The sequence below is a fragment of the Lagenorhynchus albirostris genome, chromosome 1 (assembly GCF_949774975.1).
Source record: "Lagenorhynchus albirostris chromosome 1, mLagAlb1.1, whole genome shotgun sequence".
Taxonomy (NCBI): Eukaryota; Metazoa; Chordata; class Mammalia; order Artiodactyla; family Delphinidae; genus Lagenorhynchus; species Lagenorhynchus albirostris.
In genome coordinates, this window is record NC_083095.1 from 75,731,422 (window position 1) to 75,746,167 (window position 14,746).

General features: G+C 40.5%; 1 protein-coding gene across 5 annotated transcripts; it reads right to left on the reverse strand.

The window, feature by feature from the left end:
* Nucleotides 1–224: 224 nt before the first annotated feature.
* Nucleotides 225–14,733, reverse strand: TOX4 (TOX high mobility group box family member 4). 5 transcript variants are annotated; one of them, XM_060146191.1, is made up of 11 exons: nucleotides 14,637–14,683; nucleotides 14,358–14,426; nucleotides 8,663–8,865; nucleotides 8,018–8,101; nucleotides 7,118–7,360; nucleotides 5,962–6,222; nucleotides 5,388–5,618; nucleotides 3,890–3,970; nucleotides 2,773–3,516; nucleotides 1,624–1,787; nucleotides 225–971 (listed from the first exon to the last, which is right to left on the reverse strand). In XM_060146191.1, the coding sequence occupies exons 4-11, from the start codon at nucleotides 8,021–8,023 to the stop codon at nucleotides 911–913; spliced, it is 1,791 nt and encodes a 596-aa protein (XP_060002174.1). In that variant the 5' UTR covers nucleotides 8,024–8,101; nucleotides 8,663–8,865; nucleotides 14,358–14,426; nucleotides 14,637–14,683; the 3' UTR covers nucleotides 225–910. The 5 variants fall into 5 exon arrangements, with proteins under 5 accessions (XP_060002174.1, XP_060002180.1, XP_060002185.1 ...); XM_060146197.1 differs by lacking the exon at nucleotides 14,637–14,683 and adding an exon at nucleotides 9,916–9,960 and having other exon boundaries at nucleotides 14,358–14,416; XM_060146202.1 differs by lacking the exon at nucleotides 8,018–8,101 and having other exon boundaries at nucleotides 14,637–14,681.
* Nucleotides 14,734–14,746: the final 13 nt, after the last annotated feature.

The window sequence follows — 14,746 nt, forward strand, 5'->3', positions numbered from 1 at the left end:
TATCATGCTCGAAATGTTGCTTATTCTGTTACAACTATGTGGCTTTGCTAGTCTATTATTCGTTTATTTCCAAGAAAAGTGAAATAAGCACATCTTACATTAAATTTAAATAAGTGCCTAGAGTATGCAGAGAATTAGCCTATATATTATATAAGTGAAAACACCTCTGGCCTATCTTTCAAAAGATACTTCATCAAACACAAGTGAACACAACTTCTTTAAACTTTGGTGAAACCTCTTATATTAAGGATGTAGAGTTCTGCCTTTTGCACTCATAAACTGTGATAACTGAGATAAGAGCGTTGACTACAGAAATATTGCAGAGAAATAAATAAAAGACGCTCCTAGGTGATGTTATTTTCTCTACAGCCCAGTGTGCTTACTATGTTGAAAACCTTTGTTCTCAAAGTAATTAATGTGCAGATGTGATAGTAATAGTTCCCTATTTAAGAGGTAACCTTTAATGCAGCCTTTTTTTAGCTCCTTTAAAATGGATGCACACAGTGATGTTTTCTCCTAGGCTCAAAGCTGAGTATTATCCTATCATTTTAATAGTATTTTAGGCAAGTCCTATGACAATTATACCAACAAGTTTTCCTCAAACAATTCCCCACCCCTAGCCACCACCCCTATGTTCTGCTTGTTCATATGCCCTTCACCCTTTCCCCTGTTATTATCACTGATATCTCTGCTTGTACGTGAAAGTAAAAAGCAATTCCAGCAAACTCAATGGCCCTGCTCCATAGCCTGGCCCCTGTAGAAGAGAGACAAAAGGGGAGTAACGTGAAGGACATAAAGGACCATCATGGGTTGAGATCAGGCACTACCAGAAGCCCAGCTTGTCTTTTTAAAAACAGGCTCGGTGGACATGTTCCCAGCAGGTAAGTCTTCACTGGCTTGGAGAACAGGACTACTTCACAAACACTACTGTGTTTGAGTTTCTAGAGGCTACCCAGGCCAAGAAGACATCCCTAAGAAAGAAAAAGATACACACAAACTCAGAATTACAGCCTAGATATATTCTTTTTAAAACTTTGTCTTAAACAAATAGGTTGACATATATCACCCAATAGGAATATAAAGGCAGTGGGCCTAAGAGTCAGAAGTATAGGCAATCCTAATTTACTTTGGAGGATTTGAGATAGGAAATACCAATGCCTTGTTTCATGGATGTAGGTCAATCTCAGGAAAACTGGGGAAATGGGGAAAATCTTCAGAACTTCTTCCCTTTCCCCCTATACTTAGCACCTTATTGTGCTACTTACCGCCTATCCATTCCTTCTCAAATTCTAATTCCCTAAGAGGTCTGATTTGCACTAAGGAGATAAGCTAAACTAAGATTCAGTCACCACCAGCTTGATGTGTCATATTTTTAAAGAGCACACACAGAGGTAATGTAACTGAAAAGTGTGAACTGCTCATTATGTCATCTTTATCTACATGGCAAATGTAAGCTTTTTTTAAGCAGGGGAACTTCTCTAGCAGCTTCTACAATCAGATGTATATAGCAACCTACTCTACCAAAGGTAAGGTGGTACTGATTATATGCTCAGGGTTACTGTGTTTTCCAACACAGTTTATTTAGTCATACTTGAATTATAAGAAGGGGAACTGTAAGCTCACCTGCAGTGCTTCACCACGCACTCATTGCTGCAGTACTCATTGTCCCAGTCCTTACTCACAACGGGAGGGTTCTCACAGCCAGACCTCACACATCGAGGCTGGGGTGAGAGCGTCATAGGAGACCCACTCACCAATTCAACATCCATTTGAGAAGGAGACTCAACCTGTGAGAGGGAGAGAGCACCAAAGATGGATTGGATTGCTACTTACCTAGCTAGCCAGCTAGTCAAATTAACTCTAGGATCCAATGGAGCAACAGATGTTACAGTCCCTCACAGATGGGGGTACACTTCCAAAAGAAGGTGAGTTCTTGGTCTTCTCTATATCCAGCTTTAGAATTTTGCCATGCAGATTGACATGAAGATGCTTCCTATAAGGGGAATGCTGCCATACTGCTAGTGTTTAATCTTAATTTTACCCATCACTGACTTTATTCTACAGTTGAATAATATTCCTCTGAAAATATCAAATCAATAGAATGTGAATAGAGGTTGGGTCACCTCAACTAAGATCAGAGACTAAGAAGATAAAACGTGGTGCCATTAGCAAAAAGGAAAAAAACTTAGAGATTAATAGTTTCCTGGTTTTGAAGGGGTGGGGTGGGTGGTATTTTTCTTTAAAATGACTGCTTCATTCATTGTGGGACTATAGTCACAAACAGACCCATATTTCAAAATGACTACTGGTCAGGTACAAATTAAAACTAGGGTAAATTGGCATCTGTTTGTTTCTGAAAAGACTCAATGATACTAACCAGTTGAATTTTTCTACCTGTATTCCCTACCCATCCCCTTACTTAAAAACATCAAGCCAAGCAGTCAAGGTTTGAGAGAAATGGAAGGATTTATCTCCAAAGCTTTGGATCCTTGGGTAAGACACCTGAAAAATAACTCTATGCTTAGGATATATCTTTAGTTGACTACCGTATTACTTCTGCTTAGTTAAGGAGTAGTCTAGGATAGGAGGCCCTCTTAATGTTTCTCACCAAGAACACTACAGAGTATCTTGCAGGGAACTGACAGGATATTTCATACGCCTAGTTGTGCCAGGCATTAAATGCTAGTGGCAACCCCTGCTTTTATTAGGTCAACCAAAAATGCTTACACATTTTCACTGGTCTAGAGGAAATACTTAAAAACAGAGGCTCACCTCAGGAACTACATCTGTGATCATCTCACAGATTGTCTCAGGAGAGGTTTCCTCCACTGTGTGGGTCTCAGGGCTGCTGTTCACAGGCCGCTCCGGACTCCTTTCTACAGGTGGTGGAACCAAGGTAGTCTGCATTTTTAGAGTGGGTGGAGGCACAAGCTTGACCTGCAGTGGCGGCGGCTGCTGCTGTAGATTGATTCGAAATTTCTGAGGTGGGGGCTGCTGCATGGCCTGCAGCGGGGGAGGCTGCTGCAGGATGGCGACTTGCTGCTGAGCCGGGGGCTGAGGCATTTGCTGCAACGGAGGGGGTTGTAGTCGGGGCGGAGGCAATTGCATGGAAGCTGCTGCTGCAGCTGCTGCCTGCAGCACTGACCTAGTGACGATCTGGGCTTGCTGACTAGGCTGGATAGTAGCTGTACTGGTTTGGCCTAGTTGGATCCCCCGGGAGGTCACCACTGTGGCTGGGATAACGGTAACCATCCCTCCTTGAGACATAGTAATAGAAGAGGGCAACATCTGTTTGGTAATAATCAACTTGGTAATATTGGGCTGACCCCCAGCCCCAGAAGATGCCTGGTTTGCTACATAGGATGAAAGAGTGGAATTCACAACAATGGAAGGAGACAGGGCAGGGGGCTCTGTTGAGGCTGCTGCTGGAGAGGCTGGCTCAGCAGTAGTCACAGGAGGCGGAGAAGGAGTCTGTGATGGGGGCGCTGGATCCAATTCCACTGTTTCCACAGTAGCCTAAAAGAAGACCAAAAAAAAAAAAAAATCAGGAGATTTATTCTCTTCCCCAGGACATACTCACTCTAATCACCTCCCAAGAAAATGTACATCACAGATTGGGGAGGCGGGGGTTACGAAGAGAAAGAAAGAAAAAAGAGCAGCCATGTGTCTGCCTGGCTAAAGTAAACAATGAAAATAAACTCAGACTGTTTGGCAAGGTTTACAATGGAAACAAATGGGAAACCTGTTACATATTTTTGAGCTTTTAATAACTATATACTATTAATAGGTTCCACAGGTTTTTGGTGGTATTTACTTCTTATAATTGCTGATATACAGCTTTAAAAATGTTTTTATTGGTTTAAGTATCCACCTACCCCAGTCTTCTTACCTGACACTCTTGATTGTCTTTATAAGCAGCCAGAGCCTTCAGATACTCCTTCTTGGCAGCTTCAGTTTTCCTCTTATATACCTGCATGAAAGACAGACTGTTTAGAAAGTCCACAAACTCCTAGTAAAGACTGATAATCCTACATCATTCATCAATGAAAGACAATTCATCTCAGTCTAAATATTGACAACTTCTGAAAGCTAGTAATCAAGACAGCCACCATGGCAGACTTTCCAGTGACCATGCATCTGAAAGCCAGCCAATCAACAGTAGGCTTGCAGAATAGCTACACTTCTAAAGCCAACAGCAACCCTTGCTCACACCTGTGTAACCAGAACAAATCCTGACCCCCAATAAGATGAGTAGTCTGCTTAGTCTGGGATTGTGTCTAACCAGTATACTTTCCCTTAAGGAAATGTGCTAAACTGTTTGCAATGATAGCCACAAGAATTCTTCCTGTGCCGCATACCTAGTCTTCCATCAACAGCTGAAACTTATTTCCCATTTCTTTGAATTTGGGCTAGCTCTGTGAGTTGCTTTAACCATTAGAATGTGGCTGAACTGACAAAAAGAGAACTTGGGGACATCTGTTTTTGTTCTCTTGGAATACTGCTCTAACTCTGCCATAGTGTAAAGAAGCCAGTCTAGCCTATTTGGAGGATGAGAGACCATGTGAAAGAGAACCAAGGCATTTCAGCCAACAGGTAGCACCAACTGCCAGGCACGGGAGCAAGGTCATCTTGATAAGCTATACCAGCTGTTGTTTGGGTACGACTGTAGGAATGAGCCCAGCTAAGAACACCAGGAAAAACACCCAACCAATTTACAGAATCATAAGAAATAATAAATTGGGGACTTCCCTGGTGGTCCAGTGGTTAAGAAATAAGAAGACCTGGGGAGTGTAGGGTAATGATAATATAGCCATCTTCAATTTCAACTGTATCTTATATTCATGTAGTATCACAATTTTCATTTGTTTAATCCAGGTTAAATTTAGGGAGGTTAACTATAGTTCTCAAGTTTATATGAGGCCAATGAAAAAATTCAAACTTGGCTGTGGATTTTAGAGTTAGCTACAGCATGCAACTCACCAAAGAATAGCCTAATTTTACAGATAGAAAAAAAAGGCATAGAAAGTTAGATTCAGTGTTTTTTATAATAATTTTTTTTAAAATTTGTTTTTATTTATTTATTTTTAAAATATTTAAATATTTATTTGGCTGCACCGGGTCTTAGTTGTGGCATGTGGGATCTAGTTCCCTGACCAGGGATTGAACCGGGGCCCCCGGCATTGGGAGCATGGAGTCTTGGCCACTGGACCACCAGGGAACTCCCTATAGTATTTAGATGGGTATTTGGGATTCAGTGTACGGCTGCAACTTTTAAGATGAAGGATGATCTTGAATGCCATTAACAAAGAGCTGATATGAAATAAGAACACATAAGGAAGTTAAAACTTGAACATTCACTAACCACTAGTTCCTTGTTATTTGCTCACCTGTTTTTGCTCCTCTCCAAGACTGTCCCACATGGAAGCCACAATTTTTGAAACCTCCCCAAAAGTGGCATTGGGATTCTGTCCCTTGATGGCAGCCTGTGTGTCACGAAAGAATAAAGCATATGCTGAAACTGGTTTTTGAGGTTCATTAGGATCCTTCTTTTTTCTCTTCTTTGGGGCCTTCTGCTTTTTCCCTGCTTCCACCACAACTGTCTTCTGGCTGGGAAGTTGCTGTGGGGGGGGAAAGAGACAGAATTACAAGAAGAAGAGAAGTATCATGTCGGGAGAACTGAAAGAAAAGGACTTTTATATGGGGTAAACTAGTCACATGAATGGAATTCTCAGAAATGCTAAAAGTAGAGGCAATAGGATTAAGACAGTAAAGTACGTGAGGACCAATAAGAATGGAGATTGGAAGGAGCATTATAAACTATGACTAGAGAGGCAGGACCCCATACCCAGAAAAGAGCAGAGGAGACAGCAGGGCAGGAGTAAAGAATACTTAGGAGCTGTAGGTCAAGAGTTTTATCCCAGAATAATATGGCAGATTTGATTTTGGCAGGGAATGCCTCACCCTCCGGAATTCCTCAACACCATCCTCATGAAGTGAACTAGTAGGTGAAGGTGTGGTTGAAAGACGATCCTCAGGTGACTGGGCAGGTGGCAGGATGGTGCCACCCCCTAAGCTCAAACCAAGTTGAGAACTCAGTTCTGACTGATCAATGGTGGTCAACTGGCTATGCCCCATCAAGCCAGATGTCATGTCTGTCATTGGTACATCAATTGTAACAGGTGGATTGGCGCTATACTGAGTTCCTATAGAATGATCCAAGTCCTGAGAGAAGCAGAAGGACTAATTAAACACTAAATATAAAAAGCACTACCCTTCCCTTCCCCCCACCGGAATTCAGGACAATTTATAAACCCTCTGCTTACCCAGAAAGTATCATCATTTAAACAAACATCAAATAATTTGTCTACATATAAAACATATTAAGCTTTTTAATAAAGTACAGAAATTACAAATTGAGTACTAAGTCACTTCTTTGTACCTCAAAGGCCTATTCCAAAATAACTAAAAATAACCAAAGAAGTCATAATTTTGGACAAGTTAATTTAAAGAGCAAGTAAGTTATTCAGTAATCTAGAGAGAGTGATGACACACAGGGGAATGAAAAACTTTCTCCCTGTACCCTCCTAAATAACGGCTCTTAAAGCGGCAATACACAGGCAAATCAGAGTGCATAAGGGCAATGTTAGAGATGTTTGGCATCAAGTACAGTGGGTGAAGATGTGCTACTAATGAGATGTGCTAGAAGCCCAAATACACTGATTTATAACACATACTAATCCACAATTAATACTTCTGGTTTCAGACAGTTTTTTGAATACATCCCTCAGCATGCCAGCAATCACACTCACACTTGAATCCTAGGATATGAAAGCCATAGTAGTAGGGAAAAAACATTTCTTTCAAAAATCCCAATAAATCATTTTCATTTCAGGGTTAACACTGGACATCTTACAATTTTAAACCAGTTTTCAAGTAAAATTGATTCAGATGATACATCTCACTTATTCAGGGGAAACGAGGTCTTTGTTGGTGAGCCTTTAGCCAGAAGAATGGAAAATAAATACTACCCAAGTGTAGCAGGGAATAGAGTTACTTATGTCTCCCCTAACACCATGCCCATGAGCTTGGGTAAGCCTGATAATGTCTTGCCCCTTACCATGGTCAAGCCCCCACTCAGGAGCCCCCCGCCCTGCTCCATCAAGCCATGGGTCATGCCCACAGGCATGTCCAATGTCTGGACCCCATACTGGGCTGAAAAGCTGCCATCCTGAGAGGAGGAAGGGTCTGCCAGGTCATCAAAGTGGCCAACCACATCTGAGACAGCCAGTGAGGGATCAGAATCCAAGGAGATAGGGGGGATTTCAAATTCTTCATCACCCAGGCTTGGTGTATGGAACGTCTGTAGGGAGGAAAAAAAGGGAAAAAGACTTAGTGGGAAGAGGAGGAACTGCATACTGCTAAGTGAAGAACATGGCTGAGTACTGGAGATTCTCAGTGTACCTCTTTTTGGCGTGGATCCCATTTCTGTTATCAATTTACTAGGACCTATTTAATTTTACAAATAAATCTTCCTCATATCCTTGGCCATATGTCACAAGGCTGCCAACATCAATCACAATTTTCAGTTCTTTTCTCTCTTTTCTACCTTTACCATCTTGGTTGTCCTAAACTATTTTGCCTATTGGTCTAATGAATGGTTCTTTCAGCACCATTAGTAGGGACCCAACCTTTATAACCTGTTTAGCTATGATGCTTAAAATCTCTCTATTCTAATAGACAGCAGTTATTTCATACTTACTACACCGGAACCGTTAGACCACAGAAATTCATTGTCAACTAGACAATTATACTTTGACTGTTGTTTTGGGTTCCTTTGAAGCAGATCCTAAAAGGATCATGGGAACTTTATGCCCTCTAAAGTATATGCACTTAAGAGTTTCCTACCACTTCTCCATTTTAGAAATCACGATACTAACAACAAATAAGATTTCCATGTGTACAAGATTTTTGGAAAACCCAACAATGCTAAGATAAGGATAAGAGTGAGGAGAAAAACCTTCATTAAGAGATATAGCCAGAGGGCAAACTGGTTCTCTAACAGTTCCTGAACACATTCCTGTCTTGCTCTGAACAAGACTTTCTGCAAGAAAGGAAGAAAAAAATTATTCCAGGTGAAGACCCAAATCCTTCCTCTGAGTCCAACTACAATAATAATACACTATTTCTATTCTGAATGACGCCACAATTCACGGAGCTACAGACCAATGTCTGACCTAAGATACATTAAATGTTATGGTTCCTTTTGACACTAAAAAACTAAAATGGCAGCATCTGCAGCAACAGAGCCTTAATAATGGCAAGAGACTTTGGTGTCACAGAGATCTGGGTTCAAGTCCCTTCTCTGCCATTTACTATATGACCTTGAATGGATTTTCCTCATCTATAAAATGGGACTTGTAATGGTAATCTCCTTATATGGTTATTATGAGGATTTATGGGATTTAGTATACAAAACTTTATCACATGGCCTGATATATATAACTGCTTAATGATAATATTAATATCCTAATTATTTAACTTAACACCTGCCCCAACCAATTACCACAGATTGCTGGAATTTTAGAAACTTTAAATTCTATCAACCTTGTCACATGGCACAGTAAATACCAACTGATTCAGATCAAATTAAATAGGTACTCACAGTTTCGGGGGTTTTTTCATGATTAAGTAAAGCATTCTTTAGGAATTCCTCAAGACTTTTCCAAACCCAGAAAGGGTCTCACTAATATCAGCATTTTTAAATTTTGCTAGAAAGAATATTTCCAGCTAGTAAAACCAGGGAGAAAGAGCATGCCTGTGAAATGCTTGATTTCTCTGAAATCACATCACACTGAGAGAAATTTCCTAAACGACAAAAAGATATGTATATAGCTTCATTTCTATATTTTCCTCCTCCAAGAGCCTTACTATTTTACTTAGCATGGTAAAAATTTGTGATATAACATGAGAGGAGCATACATAAAGAGCATGGGAGCAGACAATTCTTTAGGAAAAACTAAAACTCTCCCCAAGAACTGAACTTTTCTCAGTACACAACTCATTTTTGTTATTGTGTGGAAGTTGTTAACTTCAGGTCCATGATTTTTTTCTGAGATTTCAGTTTAAGTTCATGTGCTCATTTTTCAGGAAGAAGAGTACAAAGATTTTTACCAAATTCTCATGCAAACAAACAAAAGTTACAGGGGCAGGAAAAAGGACCTGGGGAAACATTTACTGCACTAGATTTATAGTTGTATAATAGTGGTATACAATTTTTTAAGAGGATACAGCAAAAGTAAAGCAAAAAATGACTATCCTATTCTGCTTACCACAATAAAAAAGCAACTCTGCCAAGATATGAAAATGATACTATTAATGAGAACTGAAAAAGAATAAAAACTCATATCCAAAACAGGAGACCAGTGTTCTGCAAAGGACCAGCCCTCATAAACTATCTGGAGCGCTCTCATGGAGTACACTAAAAAACCAGACATGTAGAGATTCCATAGTAACCAATTAACAAGACATTCTTTCTATGTACCACCCCCTGGAATGTGCAAACAGCTTTGTTATTCAGTATCTGTGGCTTTAACGGTGTTTTTTTTGATTTTGTTCTATTTGTTTCTTCCTTTAAAAAAGAAGAGTAAAATAATGGTAATGATCAAGAATACAGGAAGGTAAACCACACACATACTAGAATAGAGATCCACTCTAAATCTTTTACTACCACAAGTTATCTCTAAGATTATAGGTAAATCCAATATCTAAAGTTATTTTATTTTAGTGGATTCACCACATAAGTAAATCATACTCTAGATTGTCAAACATAAAATAAAGATAAAACTGTAGCAAATATTAAAGTAAAAATAAATGATTTGGACACAGAAGGTGGAAATAGGAACATGATACCACTACCTTCTCAACTCAGCTTTTGTTTCCTTCTCTGTTAAATTCCTGGGCCTTTATGAGGAAGAAAGCAGTTTGGGAATTACACTTTATAAGCAAGGATGCTTAGCATTGAGAGAACCAAAATATTAAAAAATACCATTTCCCTATCTTTTCACATTCCTCTATATCAAAGCACACAATCCAGTATTTCTTTAAGTACTTTCTTGTGTAGATTATTCATTTTAAGGAAATTTATTTTAATCAAACACCTATTTATTCAACATTACCCCGGTACTACAGATTATTAAAATAGTTTAATTGTTTTTAAAAACTAATACAGTAGTGAAAATTTTAACTATTCAGCCTGAAATCATTAACTGGTTCTAATGATTACTTTTCCTAACTAAGGATAGTTATCTTTATAACTTATTTCCCCAGAGTGCTCAAAGCACAATATCATTATTTAAGTGCCAGCCTAAACAAGAGAAACAGAAAGATTAAACTCCCTTCAGATTATACAGCTTTCCTATCTCAAGCAATGCTGTAATAAATGCTAAGCCTTCCTCTCTGGACATGTACTTTTAAAAAATTATTATTATTTTACTGAGGCATAACTTATGTAAAGCACATAAATTTTAAGTGTATGGCCCAATGAATTTTTACATACGTAAACACCCAATTAACTACCACCCAGATAAAGATACAGAACATTTCCATCACTCTAAAAGATTTTCTCATGCTCCTTCCTAGTCAATACTCCCTCCCTTCCACAACAGGTAGCAGTATTCTGATCTCCATCAGCATAGTTTAGTGTTGTCTATTCTTGATCTTCATTAAAAAATGAACTCATGGGGACTTCCTTGGCAGTACAGTGGTTAAGAGTCCACGCTTCCACTGCAGGAGGCACAGGTTTGATCCCTGCTCAGGGAACTAAGATCCCGCATGCTGTCAGGTGCACCGTACGCCACCCCCCGCCAAAAAAAAAAGAACTATTATAGTGTCTACCCTTTTTTGTCTGGCTTCTTTTACTCAGTAATATATTTTTGAGATCACCCAGGTTGCATTTATTAGTAGTTCATGCTTTTTTATTGCTGTGTTGCATTCCTTTTAACAAATTAGTTTATAGACATCTGGTTTTGTTTCCACTGTTTAGCTATATAAATAAAGTTGCTGTGAACATGTTTCGGTTAGTATATGCACTCATTTCTCTTACGTATATATCAAGGAGTGGAATTACCAGGTTACAGGGTAGGTATATGTTTATCTTTAGTAGATAATGCTAGTTTTCCAAAGAAGTTGAATCAATTTACACTCTCACCAGCAATGATTAAGAGTTATCTATATCCTTGCCAACTCCTGGAATTGTCTTTTAAATTTTCAACATTCTGATGGGTGTGAAATGGTATCTCATTGTGATTTTAATTGGCATTTCCCTAATGAGTGACGATGACAATGACACTTTTTCATACGCCTAATAACAATTTGGATATCCTTTCTTGTGAGGTGCAAGTTTATTTATTTTATTTTTTTTAATTTATTTATTTTTGGCCACGTTGGGTTTTCGTTGCAGTGCGTGGGATTCTCATTGCGGTGGCTTCTCTTGTTGCAGAGCACGGGCACTAGGCGCATGGGCTTCAGTAGTTGTGGCACGTGGGTTTCAATAGTTGTGGCTTGCATGCTTTAGAGCACAGGCTTGGTAGTTGTGGCACAGGGGCTTAGTTGCTCCATGGCATGTGGGCTCTTCCCAGACCAGGGTTCGAACCCGTGTCCCCTGCATTGGCAGGCAGATTCTCAACCACTGCGCCACCAGGGAAGCCCTGAGGTGCGAGTTTAAATATTTTGCCCATTTTAAAATGGGATTCTTTATTTTATTCTGCAGAAGTATTTGAATATATTCTGAATATGAGCCAGATACATGTATTAAAATATCTTCTCCCAGTCTGTGAATTTCGGGAATTCCCTGGTAGTCCAGTGGTTGGCACTCGGTGCTCTCACTGCCAGGGCCAGATTTGATCCCTGGTCAGGGAACTAAGATCCCACAAGCCGCATGGTGCAACAAAAAAAAAGAAAAAGGTTCTTAATTTCAATGAAGTCCAATTTTTCAACTTTTTTATGGTTATTACTTTTGTGGACATTTCTTTTTCTTGCAAGAAAACTCTAAAACTTACTCTTCTAAAAGAAAAAAATTTTTTTAATTACCTTTATCTAGTTCTAAGACATATTTGGGGTGGCTCACAGTAAGACCAGAAAAAACAAAAACCACAAACCAATTGAAATAAAGGAAAAACAAATTAAAAAACTGAAACAACAACAAAACCAAACAAACAAGGGGGGAAAGAAAGGTGAAGAAGTTGTAATGACAAGGAGAAATGTTAACACTGACAGGGCTCTAGGCTAAAGGAATCCACTGAAATTTAGTTATGAGCTTCTTGGCAAAATAGTTTTTTAAAACATTTCTTAAAGTCATAAAAGCAAAAACAAAGGATAGACTCAAACCCGGAAAGTTTCTTGATGAGCCCAGTGTGAAATTTACAACACTCTAAATAAAGAAATTTAAGGACTTCCCTGGTGGCACAGTGGTTAAGAATCTGCCTGCCAATGCAGGGGACACGGGTTTGAGCCCTGGTCCGGAAGATCCCACATGCCGCATAGTAACTAAGCCCATGAGCCACAACTACTGAGCCTGTGTTCTAGAGCCTGCACGCCTAGAGCCCGTGCTCCACAACAAGAGAAGCCCAGCATTGCAACAAAGAGTAGCCCCGGTTCGCTGCAACTAGAGAAAGCTCTCGCGCAGCAATGAAGACACAACGCAGCCATAAATAAATAAATAAATAAAAAGAAATTTAAATGTGGAGACCTGATTCAGAAGAAATTGGCAATGATGCGTTTTCATGTGGATGAGCCCAATGTGAAATTTACAGCACTCCAAACAGTGAAATTAAACCATGGAGATATCACTCAGAAGAAACTAGCAAAGAGACAGCAAAGCATCAAACAGATTTTTGTTTTATATTGTTTCTAAATTTGCTGCTTATCTGATTCACACTTTCCCCGGCTTAGAAGAATAATAATGAATAGTAATCACGATAAAGCAGTTTAAAAAAAGCAAATGCTCCTTGCTAATCTAATTCTCATCCACGAAAACATTAAATTTTGTTATAAGTTCATTCAACAGCAATTGATAATTCTAGATACAAAACACTGATGCAAATGGTTTACACAACGTTTTTAAAAAAACTAAAATCCTCAAAAGATAGTACAAAGTTCAAGACTTCAGTTTCTCAAAGACCGAAAGATTTATTTTTCTGTTCCATCTTACTCTTTTGCCTTGCCTAAGCAAGTGATACACTTACGACAATATTTCAACTAAAACTCTTCCACGAATACTAAAGGACCTCACCATGATCGTTACTTCTACTTCACATCATCATAAAAAACTATTATTACAGCCATCTGACAGCTGGGGAAACTTGTGACATACAAGGGTGAAGTAACCTGCCCAAACTCTGAGTCACTGGCAAACAGAAATGCATGGTCTAGGGACTTCCCTGGTGGCGTAGTGGTTGAGAATCTGCCTGCCAATGCAGGGGACACGGGTTCGAGCCCTGGTCCGGGAAGATCCTACATGCCGTGGAGCAACTAAGCCCGTGCACCACAACTATTGAGCCCGTGCGCCACAACTACTGAGCCTGCACTCTAGAGCCCGCGCGCCACAACTACTGAAGCCCGTACACCCTAGAGCCCGTACTCCACAGCAAGAAAGGCCACCGCAATGAGAAGCCCGCGGACCGCAAAGATGAGTAGCCCCGCTCGCCGCAACTAGAGAAAGCCTGTACGCAGGAACGAAGACCCAACGCAGCCAAAAATAAGTAAAATAAATAAATTTATTCAAAAAAAAGAAATGCATGGTCTACTCAACTCCCTTCATGTTTTCTGGCAACTATTTCCTTTCATCCTGTCACTAGCAAAACAAGCTAACACCATGTAAGTAAACATAACTATTAACTTTTCCAAAAATCACTGGGTAGGAAATTTAAATGAAACAAAGACCCCTTCAACAAAGTATGTTTTAAAAATGAACACATTCCACAGTTAACCTCTGGTAGGTAAATTCCTTCCCTGTCTCAAATTTCTTTGGCTTAAACAATTTCTCCCCGCTGCGATCTCCCAGGATTATTGTAGTTATTTCTCCTCCACGAAAGGAGACAATTCCACTCTGTATTCCAATCCAGATCAGTCTGAAATAGGTTCGGTCTTTTCCAACGTCCTGCTTTTCTGATGACAGCAGCTTCCCGGGCCATCCCCATGGTCCTCATAGCCTGTGGAGGCAGCTGCCACTTTTCTCCAAACATCAATCGCGGACCCCGTTCCCAACACCCGGCCCCTGGCGTCCGCGCTCTCCTCCCCACCACCCGGCCCCGCCGCTGCCTCACGCCCTCCCCCCCGCAGCGTCGGCAGCTCGTGCTCACCTCGGCCCCTGACAGGAAGGGGTGCGAGGGCCCTGTGATCGTCAGGTAATTGTCATTTCCTCCGGGAAACTGTAAACCAAAAGAAAGCCGCGGGGATAAGTTAGGGGAAGCAGGGAGTTGGCTCGGAGCGACAGATTCTGACCCCGACATTATGACATCACTCCCCAAACCCTGCTCTCTCGCCCCTCCCGTCAGCAGCCTCTCCGCCCGGCTTCCCGCCTCTGCTTCAACCCCGTTAGCCAGGCTCTCTCGCCAGCCTTCTAACTCTGAAGAGCCTACCTCCATCTTCACACAACGCCTACCACGGTCTCAGTGCCCTCATCGCTCCCACCGCCCCACTGGACACGGAACTGCCGTCATTTCCGCAACGACGTGCGTCGCTCTCCGCT

What these genes read in the sequence shown, in the direction of transcription:
- TOX4 (XM_060146180.1), bottom strand. Translation starts at nt 7,483, where the DNA reads ATGGGATCCACGCCAAAAAGAGGTACACTGAGAATCTCCAGTACTCAG. An exon ending in TGAGTGGGGGCTTGACCATG is followed by an intron (nt 6,223 to 7,117) that starts GTAAGGGGCAAG and finishes TGCTTCTCTCAG; the next exon opens with GACTTGGATCATTCTATAGG. An exon ending in AAGACAATCAAGAGTGTCAG is followed by an intron (nt 3,517 to 3,889) that starts GTAAGAAGACTG and finishes GTCTTCTTTTAG; the next exon opens with GCTACTGTGGAAACAGTGGA.